This window comes from Bombina bombina, chromosome 1 (genome assembly GCF_027579735.1).
Source record: "Bombina bombina isolate aBomBom1 chromosome 1, aBomBom1.pri, whole genome shotgun sequence".
NCBI classification, from domain to species: Eukaryota; Metazoa; Chordata; class Amphibia; order Anura; family Bombinatoridae; genus Bombina; species Bombina bombina.
Genome location: NC_069499.1, coordinates 425,255,203 through 425,269,268, shown reverse-complemented (window position 1 = coordinate 425,269,268; position 14,066 = coordinate 425,255,203). Strand labels below are relative to the sequence as shown.

General features: G+C 37.2%; 1 protein-coding gene across 2 annotated transcripts in view; it reads left to right on the top strand.

Moving 5' to 3' along the window:
- Nucleotides 1-14,066, top strand: part of LOC128645393 (prolyl endopeptidase FAP-like) — a 328,887-nt gene that overhangs the window by 77,665 nt on the left and 237,156 nt on the right. For both annotated transcript variants that reach the window (XM_053698376.1, XM_053698375.1), the window contains exons 6-8: nucleotides 321-373; nucleotides 454-526; nucleotides 13,643-13,763. In XM_053698376.1, coding sequence (XP_053554351.1) covers nucleotides 321-373; nucleotides 454-526; nucleotides 13,643-13,763 — 247 coding nt within the window. The remainder of the gene's footprint in view (nucleotides 1-320; nucleotides 374-453; nucleotides 527-13,642; nucleotides 13,764-14,066) is intronic.

The window sequence follows — 14,066 nt, the reverse complement described above, 5'->3', positions numbered from 1 at the left end:
GGTTGGCTCCTGTATAAAGTGTTAATCAATGAAATACCTTACTAGCAACATTTTTGATATAGTGATATTGTGCCAGTTCTATATCTGCACTAGTTTACATTTTGATATGATCTACAGCTTCAGAAATTCATCCCACCACTCCCAGAATTCTCCTGCTTATGCAGTCATTACTGAAACATAATAAACCCTAGAATCTCCTAATGTTTCTCCATTGCCGCTTTCTGTATTAAGTTTCTGTATATACATGACAATTATATATCTCATCCTATAATCATATTCTTGTCTGTTTTCATTTGTATCTTTCTCTTATTATTTTACAGCAATGGAGATATTCTTACAATGCGTCATATCATATTTTTGATGTTGAAAAAGGGTCAGTATTCAGTGCATATGTATTTAGTGCATATTTTTGTTAATTTTAGTGTATGGATGTTTTCTTTTTTTTTTTTGCAGGGAGTTTTTAAAAAGAAACCGACTTCCATCCAATATCCAGTACATCTCCTGGTCACCAGTTGGCCATAAATTGGTGAGTAAAATATTTAAAGGGACAGTGTACTGTAAGATTAGTTTCCCTTTAATATGTTTACAACGACTTGTTATACTATGTGTAGGTTGTGAAATATATGGGGAATAGCTCCTTAGGCTGTATTTTTGCATTAATTAAAGCCACAACTCAATCAAATCGGCTGAACTTACGGGAGAGCAGACCTCAACTTTTCTCTCTATATTTACCGAAAATCGTCTTTATCTTAACTCTGTTTACACATTGAGACCAATAATTAGGGCCTGATATTCAAAAGCTCATTGGCATGGAGGGAAATCTTGCAAAATCTTTAGGATTTTTTAGACCATATATTGTAATGTAGGTGTCTCTCCTTCACATACAAAACCCTGCACAGTGAGATAAACATATTTCAAAGTAAAATGTGTGCTTCTAACATTTTTAGGGACCTATCCATACTGACCAGAGGTCTTAATCCTCTCAACTGAGTGACAAGCTTTTGAATATCTGGCTCTTAGGGAGAGCAATGGAAAATAAACATTTTATTATCTCTCTCTGTCTTGCCACCCACTGGCTGTCTAATTTCTTCAAAACCTTCTTGTTAACATATCTCTCAGGGTGATGCGTTTTAGACCAGTGTTTTTCAACCAGTGTGCCGTGGCACACTAGTGTGCCGTGAGAGATCCTCAGGTGTGCCGCGGCAGACTGACAACAGTGTGACATATTTTTAAAATGTTGCTTGTTTTTTATTCTGGGCCATTTTTTATTTTGAGTGAGATGAAGACTGAGGGTAACAGCGCAGCCGCAGCTCGCTTCCCCGACCCGTGTTCACACTTGGAAGGAACCCCCACCCACCACAACACGTGTCTAGTGCTGGCTCTACACGCCGCAACACTTCAATCCCCCATGCATGCTGGCGCAGCTTTGCTCCTCGTTCAGAACAGTTCCAGCCAGTGGGGGTGTCCCTCTTTCAAATTTTGAAAATTTGGGATGTGACAGGCTCATCAGGCATCATTTACAACCATGACATATTGACATTCATTCACAGACAATCATAATGATTGTTTGTGAATGAATGTCAATATGTCATGTATAGTTTGTAGGAGAGATGGCATTACAGCACAGTACAGTGTGTGTGTGTGTATATATATATATATATATATATATATATATACTGTATTAGGCTACAATGTGTGATTTTGTAAAATTTTGGGGTGGTGGTGTGCCGCAGGATTTTTTATTGTAAAAAAGTGTGCCACGGCAAAAAAAAGGTTGAACATCACTGGTTTAGACAATGTCACAGCTCTCTCCTCAAACTTCCTAGGCTTTTATGGCATCACATGCAGTGTCCTGCGGTTCAGGAGTTTTTTGCTTGCAGAATTGCTGCCCAGGTATCTTTTGTGGTATCAGTGGCTTTTTCTGTTTTTCATATACTTAAGGGAATTCGCAAAAGGAACATTAGACAATTAGAACTGAGCACATCTTTAGTTCAATTGTTACTAAACACTATTATTTTTTGGTGTTAGAAAAAATCAAAATATACTACATTTGTTATCTAAGAAACTTGTTCTAAAATTAGATACAGTAGTCAAAATTATTATAATAGATGTTCTTAAAAATTTTAAAAAAATAATTTGAATATATATGTATATTTTACAGTAACTATAATACAAAATGTTTCAATATTTTATATTTAATATTTACATATCGCACCTTAAGATAACTAATTCTTCAAGTGCACTAACCCGATGCCGCATTAGACCTACAGTGCGAACCTGAAGCGTTACACATATTTTACATTACAATGTTCTTCACATAGAAAAAAATTTTTTTTTTTCTTGTTTTATATATATATATATATATATATATATATATATATTATGATATTAATGTAAATATATATATATATATATATATATATATATATATACCTACATAGCAGCTAGATTACGAGTCTTGCATTAGCCTTAAAAAGCAGCGTTGAGGGGTCCCAACACTGTTTTTTAACGCCCACTGGTATTACGAGTCAGGCAGGAGAGGGTCTACCACTCACTTTTCCCCCGCGATTTTAGCTTACCGCAAATCCCCTTACGTCAATTGTGTATCCTATCTTTTTAATGGGATTTTCCTAACGCTGGTATTGCGATCGCCTTAAAAAGTGAGCGGTAGACCCTCTCCTGGTAAGACTCCTACCACATTTAAAAGTCAGTAGTTAAGAGTTTTATGGGCTAACGCCGTAACATAAAAGCTCCCCCCCCCACATCGCAAACACTTAACTAAAATGTTTAACCCCTAATCTGCTGACCGGACATCGCCGCCACTTTAATAAATGTATTAACCCCTAAACCGCCGCACTCCCGCCTCGCAAACACTAGTTACATTTTATTAACCCATAATCTGCCTTCCCTAACATTGCCAACACCTATCTACATTTATTAACCCCTAATCTGCCGCCCCCAACGTCGCCGCTACTATATTAAATTTATTAACCCCTAAACCTAAGTCTAACCCTAACACCCCCTAACTTAAATATAATTTAAATAAAACGAAATAAAATTACTACAATTAAATAAATTAATCCTATTTAAAACTAAATACTTACCGATAAAATAAACCCTAAGATAGCTACAATATAACTAATAGTTACATTGTAGCTAGCTTAGGATTTATATTTATTTTACAGGCAACTTTGTATTTATTTTAACTAGGTAGAATAGTTATTAAATAGTTATTAACTATTTAATAACTTCCTAGTTAAAAAAAATACAAATTTACCTGTAAAATAAATCCTAACCTAAATTACAATTACACCTAACACTACACTATCATTTAATTAATTAATTACATAAATTACCTACAATTAACTACAATTAAAGTACAACCCCCCCCCCACTAAATTACAGAAAATAAAAAAAGAATTACAATTTGTTAAACTTATTACACCTAATCTAATTCCCCTAATAAAATAAAAAATCCCCCGAAAATAATAAAATTCCCTACCCTATACTAAATTACAAATAGCCCTTAAAAGGGCCTTTTGTGGGGCATTACCCCAAAGTAATAAGCTCTTTTACCTGTAAGAAAAAATACAATACAACATTAAAACCCACAACCCACACACCCAACCCTACTCTAAAACCCACCCAATCCCCCCTTAAAAAACCTAACACTACCCCCTTGAAGATCACCCTACCTTGAGCCGTCTTCACCCAGCCGGGCACAATTGGACGTCCAGAGGGGCAGAAGTCTTCATCCGATCCGGCCAGAAAAGGTCCTCCAAGCGGCAGAAGGCTTCATCCAGGCGGCATCTTCTATCTTCTTCTATCCGGAGCGGAGCGGGTCCATCTTGAAGACATCCGACACGGAGCATCCTCTTCCATCCAACGGCGACTGAAGAATGAAGGTTCCTTTAAGTGACGTCATCCAAGATGGCGTCCCTTCAATTTCGATTGGCTGATAGAATCCTATCAGCCAATCGGAATTAAGGTAGGAAAAATCCTATTGGCTGATGCAATCAGCCAATAGGATTGATCTCGCATTGTATAGGCTGTTCCAATCAGTCAATAGAATGCAAGCTCAATCCTATTGGCTGATTTTTTTATTTTCTGTAATTTAGTGTTTGTTTTTTTTGTACTTTAGTTTATTTAATTTAATTGTAGTTAATTGTAGGTAATTTATGTAATTTAATGGGCAGATTACGGGTTAATAACTATAATGTAGGGTTCGGCGATGTTGGGGGCAGTAGATTAGGGGTTCATAAGTATAATGTAGGTGGCGGCGGTGTCCGGAGCGGCAGATTGGGGTTAATAATATAATGTAGGTGGCGACGATGTCGGGGGCGGCAGATTAGGGGTTAATAAGTGTAATATTAGGGGTGTTTAGACTCGGGGTTCATGTTAGGGTGTTAGGTGTAGACATAACTTTCATTTCCCCATAGGAAACAATGGGGCTGCGTTAGGAGCTGAATGCTGCTTTTTTGCAGGTGTTAGTTTTTTTTCCAACCAGCTCAGCCCCATTGTTTCCTATGGGGAAATTGTACACAAGCACGTTTTGCCATCTTACCGCTACCGTAATCAGCGCTGGTATTACAGTGAGATGTGGAGCTAAATTTTGCTCAACGCTCACTTTTCTGAGGCTAACGCCGGCTTGAAGAAAACCTGTAATACCAGCGTTGGCTTAAGTGAGCGGTAAGAAAAAAAGGCTTGTTATCCCCGCACAGCCTTACTGACAAAAACTCGTAATCTAGGCATAGATATCTATATGAATTTATACAGATAGATAGATATACATAGGAATATCAATTTTAAAATTCAAAGAACATTTACCCCTATACAGTATAAAGAACATTGGAATGTTAAATATTTACGGTAGTAAAGAGTAAAACACATTATTTAATATAATTATTGAATTATAATTTACACACATACACACACATATATACATATATATATATATATATATATATATATACAGTATAGCCCTTTCCATGTACCTTTCCAACACCTTGTCATATACCATGTACCTTTCAACCTTATATAAAAATGTTATTATATATATATATATATATATATATATATATATATAAAATTATGAACTTTTTTTATCAGATAGTGTATATATGAGCAACAGGAAAGATAAACCCTTAATGGTAGAATAAGGCAACTCTATATTGTGTGGTTTCCCAAAACCCACACCAAATACAAATATAATACAGAAAAATAGAGTGCGCTACAAATAGCTCTACCTATTATCTATTGTAACATATAAATTCTAAATACAATTTTACCATTTGATAAAATATACGTGCAGCAAAAAATATAAAAACAAATATATACTTTATTTTCACAATATATATCTAAAACACTTTAAAATATTATAAGGTGCACCTTATAGTTAATAATATCACAATTTAATATTGCACAATAAGTAGCTTTTAATACTGAACATACCTAATCTCCCAAATGCTCAGGGATAAGGCTATCTATGGTTACGTTTCTGGTTTAACGTAACCATAGATAGCCTTATCCCTGAGCATTTGGGAGATCAGGTTTGTTCAGTATTAAAAGCTGCTTATTGTGCAATATTAAATTGTGATATTATTAACTATAAGGTGCACCTTATAATATTTTAAAGTGTTTTAGATATATATTGTGAAAATAAAGTATATATTTGTTTTTATATTTTTTGCTGCACGTATATTTTATCAAATGGTAAAATTGTATTTATAATTTATATGTTACAATAGATAATAGGTAGAGCAATTTGTAGCGCACTCTATTTGTCTGTATTATAAGTGTATATATGAGTGTAACAGTTTATGTGAATGTATTTATGTTGTGCTTGGTGTAGATTTTTTTAAAACTCTAACTCTTTACGCAAGGTCTTCAGTCACGCTAACCCAACGCAGCCTTAAATTTGGTTGTGCCAGAACTAATGCATTAACCGTCATCTTGTAATATGCAAGTTAATGCGGTCATTATTGTGCTAATGATATTGTGTCACTTGTAATCTAACCCATAGATGGCGTTCAGGTATTAAACACAATAGCGTGCAGTTTTAAACAACTTTCCAATTTATTTCTATAATTTAATTTGTTTCATTCTCTTAGTATCCTTTTTTGAAAAAACATACCTAGGTAGGCTCATGAACAGCAATGTACTACTAGGAGCTAGCTGATGATTGGTGGCTGCACTTATATGCCTCTTGTCATTGACTCACCTGATCTGTTTGGCTAGCTCACAGTAGATTGCTGCTGCTTCAACAAGGAATACTTAGAGAATGAAGCATGTTTTATAAGAGAAGTATATTGGAATATTTTTTTTTAATTGTATGCTTTATCTGAATCATGTTTTATGTCTCTTTTAAGGAGATTCAGGGCCAAGCAGTTGCTATCTATCCATTTTTTATAGATTTTGTACACCCCTTCTTTATAGTTCTTTTTTATTTTTGTAATCTCTGTATTACTCCGGCTTGTTAAACTCTATTCAACATACCTCTAGAACTTATGACAGAAAACTCTTATCTGTGTCCATAAATATTGTTGTATAAAATAGTAGTTGTTATCAATGTTAAGGTAGCATTACAGTTAAGTTTAACAATGGGTATTCTGTATTATATGGGTTCAAATGTGTTCTCTTCTAAGATTTTAAACTGCTTTAAACCATTAATAACATTCAATCAGTATTTTTTTCTAGTAAGCCACATGGGCCTAGTGCAACGCCGCCCGCCGCCCCCTGCAGACTCGCAGCCAATGGGCCACCAGCAGGGGGGTGTCAATCTATCCTGATCGTACTTGATCGGGTTGATTTCCGGCGATGTCTGTCCGCCTGCTCAGAGCAGGCGGACAGGTTTTGGAGCAGCGGTCTTTATGACCGCTGCTTCATAACTGCTGTTTCTGGCGAGCCTGCAGGCTCTCCAGAAACATGGGGCATCAAGCTCCATTCGGATAGGCCCCATGGTGTTGTTTCTCTATGTATGTGGAAATTCTGGAGCAGTGGTTAGTTGTCACATTTTTGATGGCAGCAACTTCCTAATATGTAGCCCAAACCGAGGGTAAACTTTGGTGTCATTGCCAAGGGGTAATTATAATGGGTCATCATGTTTAAGAACTAAGGGACTCTGGGGCTATGTTGACTATAGTTTACCCTAATTTGTTCTTTGTCCAGCCTAAACTTCTTGGAAAGTCTCAATGAGGGTATGAAGGTTGCTGTGTCTAACTGTACTATGGAGAGGTGTGAGTAATTTACAGTATCCCAGCTGATGTGCTATTCTATAATAATTTATTCATCACTTCAAACGACCTTTGCCAATTTTCAGAGATACCATTTGAAATTAAGATTACTGTGGTGTCATTATAACAGTTGTTCGATTAACTTTACCATGAGCTACAGGAGTATATTATTTTAATACTCTGACAATCTACAGACAAACACTGAAGAAAATCTGTTAGGATAGAAACAGTGGCATTGTCTAGTGATAAAAAATGTAATTTGGCTTTCTTAGGGACAATATGATACTAAAGTATGTTTGTTCTCTTCTACAGTGCATTAGATAAACGTTTGTCAGACCTGATGAAAAAGTCACTGTTTTTGTATGGTTAATTAGTCCTCTGAGTGTGGGTCTGTATTCCCAGCTATGATAACTGATCTATCCAGTTGTTGTACCCAAGGCTTTCAAGTTAACAATAATGCTTCTGTGTATGGTATTGGAGCTGTGTGTAACCAAATTATTGAGAAGGAAGAGTAGCATCCAGTGGTCTAGCTCAGTTAGAAAACTACAGATTGAGGGTTTGGCAATGCTAAGTGGTTAGCTCTGATTTGGGCATATAGGTATACCGCACACCTTTTAGCCAGTCAGGCAATGTCAGTACCACACTTTTCATTTTTCAATGGGACTCCCATAGCGCTGGTATTACGAGTTTGCCTGGGAGGCCAAAAAGTGAGCGGTACACTCTATAACCACAAGATCCATACCGCCATCTAACCCGTAATCTGCCGTCCGCCCACACCGCCACTATAATAAACCTAGTAACCCCCAAACCGCAAGCCCCCCACAACGAAATATACTTAAATAAACTATTAACCCCTGAACCGAAAGCCCCCACAATGAAATATACTAAAATATACTATTAACCCCTAAACCTAACGCCCCCCCTAACTTTATATTCAAATTACAATTTCTAAGCTCCCTATTGCCCTGAAAAGGGCATTTGTATGGGCATTGCCCTTAAAAGGGCCTTTAGCTCTAATAGGGTTAGAGCTGCTAAAGTCCTATTGGCTGTTCCAATCAGCCAATAGGATTGAGCTCTCATCCTATTGACTGATTGGAACAGCCAATAGGATTTTAGCAGCTCTAATCCTATTGGCTGATTGAAATCTTTCAGCCAATAGGAATGCAAGGGACGCCATCTTGGATGACGTCACTTGCATTGAAGTTCCAGTCTATGGTTGCGACCGTATGAAGAGGATGCTCCATGCCGGATGTCTTCAGGATGGACCCGCTCCATGCCGGATTGATGAAGATAGAAGATGCCGTCTGGATGAAGACTTCTTGCTGCCTGGATGAGGACTTCGCCGGCTGGATGAAGATGGAAGAGGCCGCCTGGATGAAGACTACTTACCGCATGGATGAGGAATTTGCCGGCTGGATCCTTCAAGCGGGACTTCAAGAATGTAAGTGGATCATCGGGTGTTATGTTCCTTTTTTTCAGGGCAATGGGGAGCTTAGGTTTTTTTAGATATTTATTTTATTTGGGGGGGTTGGTTGTGGTGGTGGTGGGTTTTACTGTTGGGGGGGGTTTGTATTTTTTTTTTTACAGGTAAAAGAGCTGTTATCTTTGGGGTAATGCCCCACAAAAGGCCCTTTTAAGGTCCATTGGTAGTGTATTGTAGGCTAAGGTTTTTTTTTTTATTTTGGGGGTCTTTTTTATTTGGATAGGGCTATTAGATTAGGTGTAATTCTTTTTTAATTTTGATAATTTGTTTATTTTCTGTAATTTAGTGTTTGTTTTTTTATGTATTTTTTATTTTTAGTAATTTTAGTGTTTTTTTGTAATGTTAGGTTTTAGTGTAAGGCAGGTTAGGTTTTATTTGACAGGTAAGTTTATATTTATTTTAACTAGTTACTTATGGCTGGATTTAGAGTTCTGCGGCCAAAGGGGTGCGTTAGCTACGCATGCTTTTTTCCCCCCGCACCTTTAAAATACCGCTGGTATTTAGAGTTCACAGAAGGGCTGCGTTAGGCTCCAAAAAGGGAGCGTAGAGCATAATTTACCACCACTGCAACTCTCAATACCAGCGGTGCTTACGGACGTGGCCAGCTTCAAAAGCGTGCTCGTGCACGATTCCCCCATAGGAAACAATGGGGCAGTTTGAGCTGAAAAAAACCTAACACCTGCAAAAAAGCAGCGTTCAGCTCCTAACGCAGCCCCATTGTTTCCTATGGGGAAACACTTCCTAAGTCTGCACCTAACACCCTAACATGTACCCCGAGTCTAAACACCCCTAACCTTACACTTATTAACCCCTAATCTGCTGCCCTCGCTATCGCTGACCCCTGCATTTTATTATTAACCCCTAATTTGCCGCTCCGTACACCACCGCAACCTACGTTATCCCTATGAACCCCTAATCTGCTGCCCCTAACCCCCGCCGACCCCTATATTATATTTATTACCCCCTAATCTGCCCCCCCAATGTCGCCGCTACCTACCTACAATTATTAACCCCTAATCTGCCGACCGCACACCGCCGCAACCTACATTATCCCTATGTACCCCTAATCTGCTGCCCCTAACAACGCCGACACCTACATACTATTTATTAACCCCTAATCTGCCCCCCCCCTAACGTCGCCGCTACCTTACCTACAATTATTAACCCCTAATCTGCCGACCGGACCTCACCGCTACTCTTATAAATGTATTAACCCCTAAAGCTAAATCTAACTCTAACACTAACACTCCCCTAAGTTAAATATAATTTTTATCTAACAAAATAAAATAAATCTTATTAAATAAATTAATCCTATTTAAAGCTAAATACTTACCTGTAAAATAAACCCTAATATAGCTACAATATAAATAATAATTATATTGTAGCTATTTTAGGATTAATATTTATTTTACAGGCATATTTGTATTTATTTTAACCAGGTACAATAGCTATTAAATAGTTAAGAACTATTTAATAGCTACCTAGTTAAAATAATTACAAAATTACCAGTAAAATAAATCCTAACCTAAGTTACAATTAAACCTAACACTACACTATCAATAAATTAATTAATTCCCGACGAATGAAGGTTCCTTTAAGGGACGTCATCCAAGATGGCTTCCCTCGAATTCCGATTGGCTGATAGGATTCTATCAGCCAATCGGAATTAAGGTAGGAAAATTCTGATTGGCTGATGGAATCAGCCAATCAGATTCAAGTTCAATCCGATTGGCTGATTGGATCAGCCAATCAGATTGAGCATGCATTCTATTGGCTGATCGGAACAGCCAATAGAATGCAAGCTCAATCTGAATTGGAATTCGAGGGACGCCATCATGGATGACGTCCCTTAAAGGAACCTTCATTCGTCGGGAGTTCGTCGTGGAGGAAGGATGATCCACGTCGGCAGGATGAAGATGGAGCCGGAAGAAAGAAGACTTCAGCCGGATGATGGACCTCTTCAGCCCCCGCTTGGATGAAGACATCGCCCGGATAGGAGGAAGACTTCGGACCCTCTTCTGGACGGATCGGTGATACCCGGCGTGGTGAAGACAAGGTAGGAAGTTCTTCAGGGGCTTAGTGTTAGGTTTATTTAAGGGGGTTTGGGTTAGATTAGGGGTATGTGGGTGGTGGGTTGTTATGTTGGGGGGGTATTGTATGTTTTTTTTACAGGCAAAAGAGCAGAATTCTTTGGGGCATGCCCCGCAAAAGGCCCTTTTAAGGGCTGGTAAGGTAAAAGAGCTTTTCAATTTTTATTTTAGAATAGGGTAGGGCATTTTTTTATTTTGGGGGGCTTTGTTATTTTATTAGGGGGCTTAGAGTATGTGTAATTAGCTTAAAATTGTTGTAATATTTTAATAATGTTTGTAAAAAAATTTTTATTTTTTGTAACTTAGTTCTTTTTTTATTTTTTGTACTTTAGTTATTTATTTTATTTTAGTATTTATTTGTATTTATTTGTAGGTAGTTGAGTTAATTAATTTATTGATAGTGTAGTGTTAGGTTTAATTGTAACTAAGGTTAGGATTTATTTTACAGGTAATTTTGTAATTATTTTAACTAGGTAGCTATTAAATAGTTATTAACTATTTAATAGCTATTGTGCCTGGTTAAAATAAATACAAAGTTGCCTGTAAAATAAATATAAATCCTAAAATAGCTACAATATAATTATTATTTATATTGTAGCTATATTAGGGTTTATTTTACAGGTAAGTATTTAGCTTTAAATAGGAATAATTTATTTAATAAGATTTATTTTATTTCGTTAGATAAAAATTATATTTAACTTAGGGGGGTGTTATGGTTAGGGTTAGACTTAGCTTTATGGGTTAATACATTTATTAGAGTAGTGGTGAGGTCCGGTCGACAGATTTGGGGTTAATAATTGTAGGTAAGGTAGCGATGACGTGGGGGGGAGCAGATTAGGGGTTAATAAATATTATGTAGGTGTCGGTGGTGTTAGCGGCAGCAGATTAGGGGTACATAGGGATAATGTAGGTTGCGGCGGTGTGCGGTCGGCAGATTAGGGGTTAAAAATTTAATAGAGTGGCGGCGATGTGGGGGGACCTCGGTTTAGGGGTACATAGGTAGTTTATGGGTGTTAGTGTACTTTAGAGCACAGTAGTTAAGAGCCTTATAAACCGGCGTTAGCCCATAAAGCTCTTAACTCCTGGCTTTTCTCTGCGGCTGGAGTTTTGTCGTTAGATTTCTAACGCTCACTTCAGCCAAGACTCTAAATACCGGCGTTAGAAAGATCCCATTGAAAATATAGGATACGCAATTGGCGTAGGGGGATCTGCGGTATGGAAAAGTTGCGGCTGGAAAGTGAGCGTTAGACCCTTTCCTGACTGACTCTAAATACCAGCGGGCGGCCAAAACTAGCGTTAGGACCCCCTAACGCTGGTTTTGACCGCTAATGCAGAACTCTAAATCTAGGTGTTAATAAATAGTTAATAACTATTTACTAAAAAGTCTACCTAGTTAAAATAAATACAAACTTACCTGTGACATAAAAATAAAACCTAAGCTAGCTACAATATAACTATTAGTTATATTGTAGCTAGCTCAGGTTTTATTGTACAGGTAAGTTTGTATTTAGTTTAAAAGAGTTATTATTTATTTAATAATCGTAACTTTAGTTTAGCTGTATTTGAATTATGTTAAAGTTAAGGGGTGTTAGGCTTAGGGTTACATTAGGGTTAGGGTTAGGTTTAGGAGTTAATGGATTTATTTAGTGGTAGTGATGTGGGAAACCAGAGGTTTAGGGGTTAATAGCTTTAGTATAGGGGCAGCGGCATCAGGAGCAGCAGATTAGGGGTTAATAGTTTTATGTAGATCGAGGCGATGTTGGGGGTAGCAGATTAGGGGTTAATAACTGCATTTATGTGGTGGCGATTTCAGGGGTGGCAGATTAGGGGTTAATAACTGTATGTAGGTGGCGGTGATATCGGGGGTGGCAGATTAGGGGATAATAACTGTATGTAGGTGGCGGCAATATCTGGGGGGGCAGATTAGGGGTTAATAACTGTATGTAGGTGGTGGCGATGTCGGGGGTGGCAGATTAGGGGTGTTTAGACTCAGGGTTTATGTTAGGTTTAAACGTAACTTTTTCTTTCCCCATAGACATTAATGAGGCTGCATTACGGAGCTTTTCATTCCATGATTGCAGGTGTTAGGCCTTTTTCTTGCCAGCTCTCCCCATTGATGTCTATGGGGAAATCGTGAACGAGCACGTCAAAGCAGCGCTTGATTTCGGTACGGTATGGAGCTCAATGCAACCATTTTGCCCGCATAAATCTACTTTTTTAAAACTTGTAATAACAGCGATATAGGAAGGTGAATAACGCCGCTTTTGTGGAGGTCGTTAAAATCCCAATAGTGCTCAAAACTCATAATCTACCTGTTTGTTGGCTTCATTTTATGCCAATGGACAAGCATTGGCTGATTTATCTGAATTGTTCCATGCAATCCTAAAATTTCTCCTTTCAGTTGATTAATTCATAACTGTGTGATTGGTACTATATATCTAAGTAGAAAAGCATGGATGAATCAAGATAAAAGAGAAACCTGCCTTGGACTACTCCCCAGTCTCATACTACTTTTCAGAAAGTAGGAGTGTGGAGGGCTTATATTAACACCAACTTACCACTGATGATAAAAATATTAAAATAATGAAACACAATAGTCTTATTTTTCTCAAACGTTTTCATTAAACATTTATTTTGTGAACATTTATACACTGACTAAACAAAAATAAGAAACAAAAAGCAATTTACAGCACAAATCTTATCCTCAATTAAATTAATTAAAGATTTTTTTCGTATATGCATACATATATTTTAGCGCTGCGGAATCTGTTGGCGCTCTACAAATAACCGATAATAATAATAATATATTTTATATTATAGATATTATTTTATTTTAGGTGTATATCATGGACAATAATATTTATTTAAAAATTGAACCTGAAGATTATGCAATCCAATTAACCAGTAATGGAAAAGGAAACACTATATTCAATGGAATTCCTGACTGGGTTTATGAAGGTAAGTTCATTTCCTTGTTATATTTTAGTCAGGGCCGGATTGGCCTACCAGAATACCAGGAGATTTCCCGGTGGGCTGCAGCAGTTGGGGCTGGGAAGCTACAATTTAAAGGGGAGATTAATGGCTGCAATTGGGTTGTAGGGTGCTTATATAACAACAATTTGGCATTTTTATTTAATGCAAATTAATATAATTTAATTCTGAAAAAAATATTGGGGAAGGAGTATCCCAGTAATCATCTTTAAGAAAAATGGGGCCTGTGAATTCTACGACTCAACGGAAAATAGGGCTGGCCTTCATATT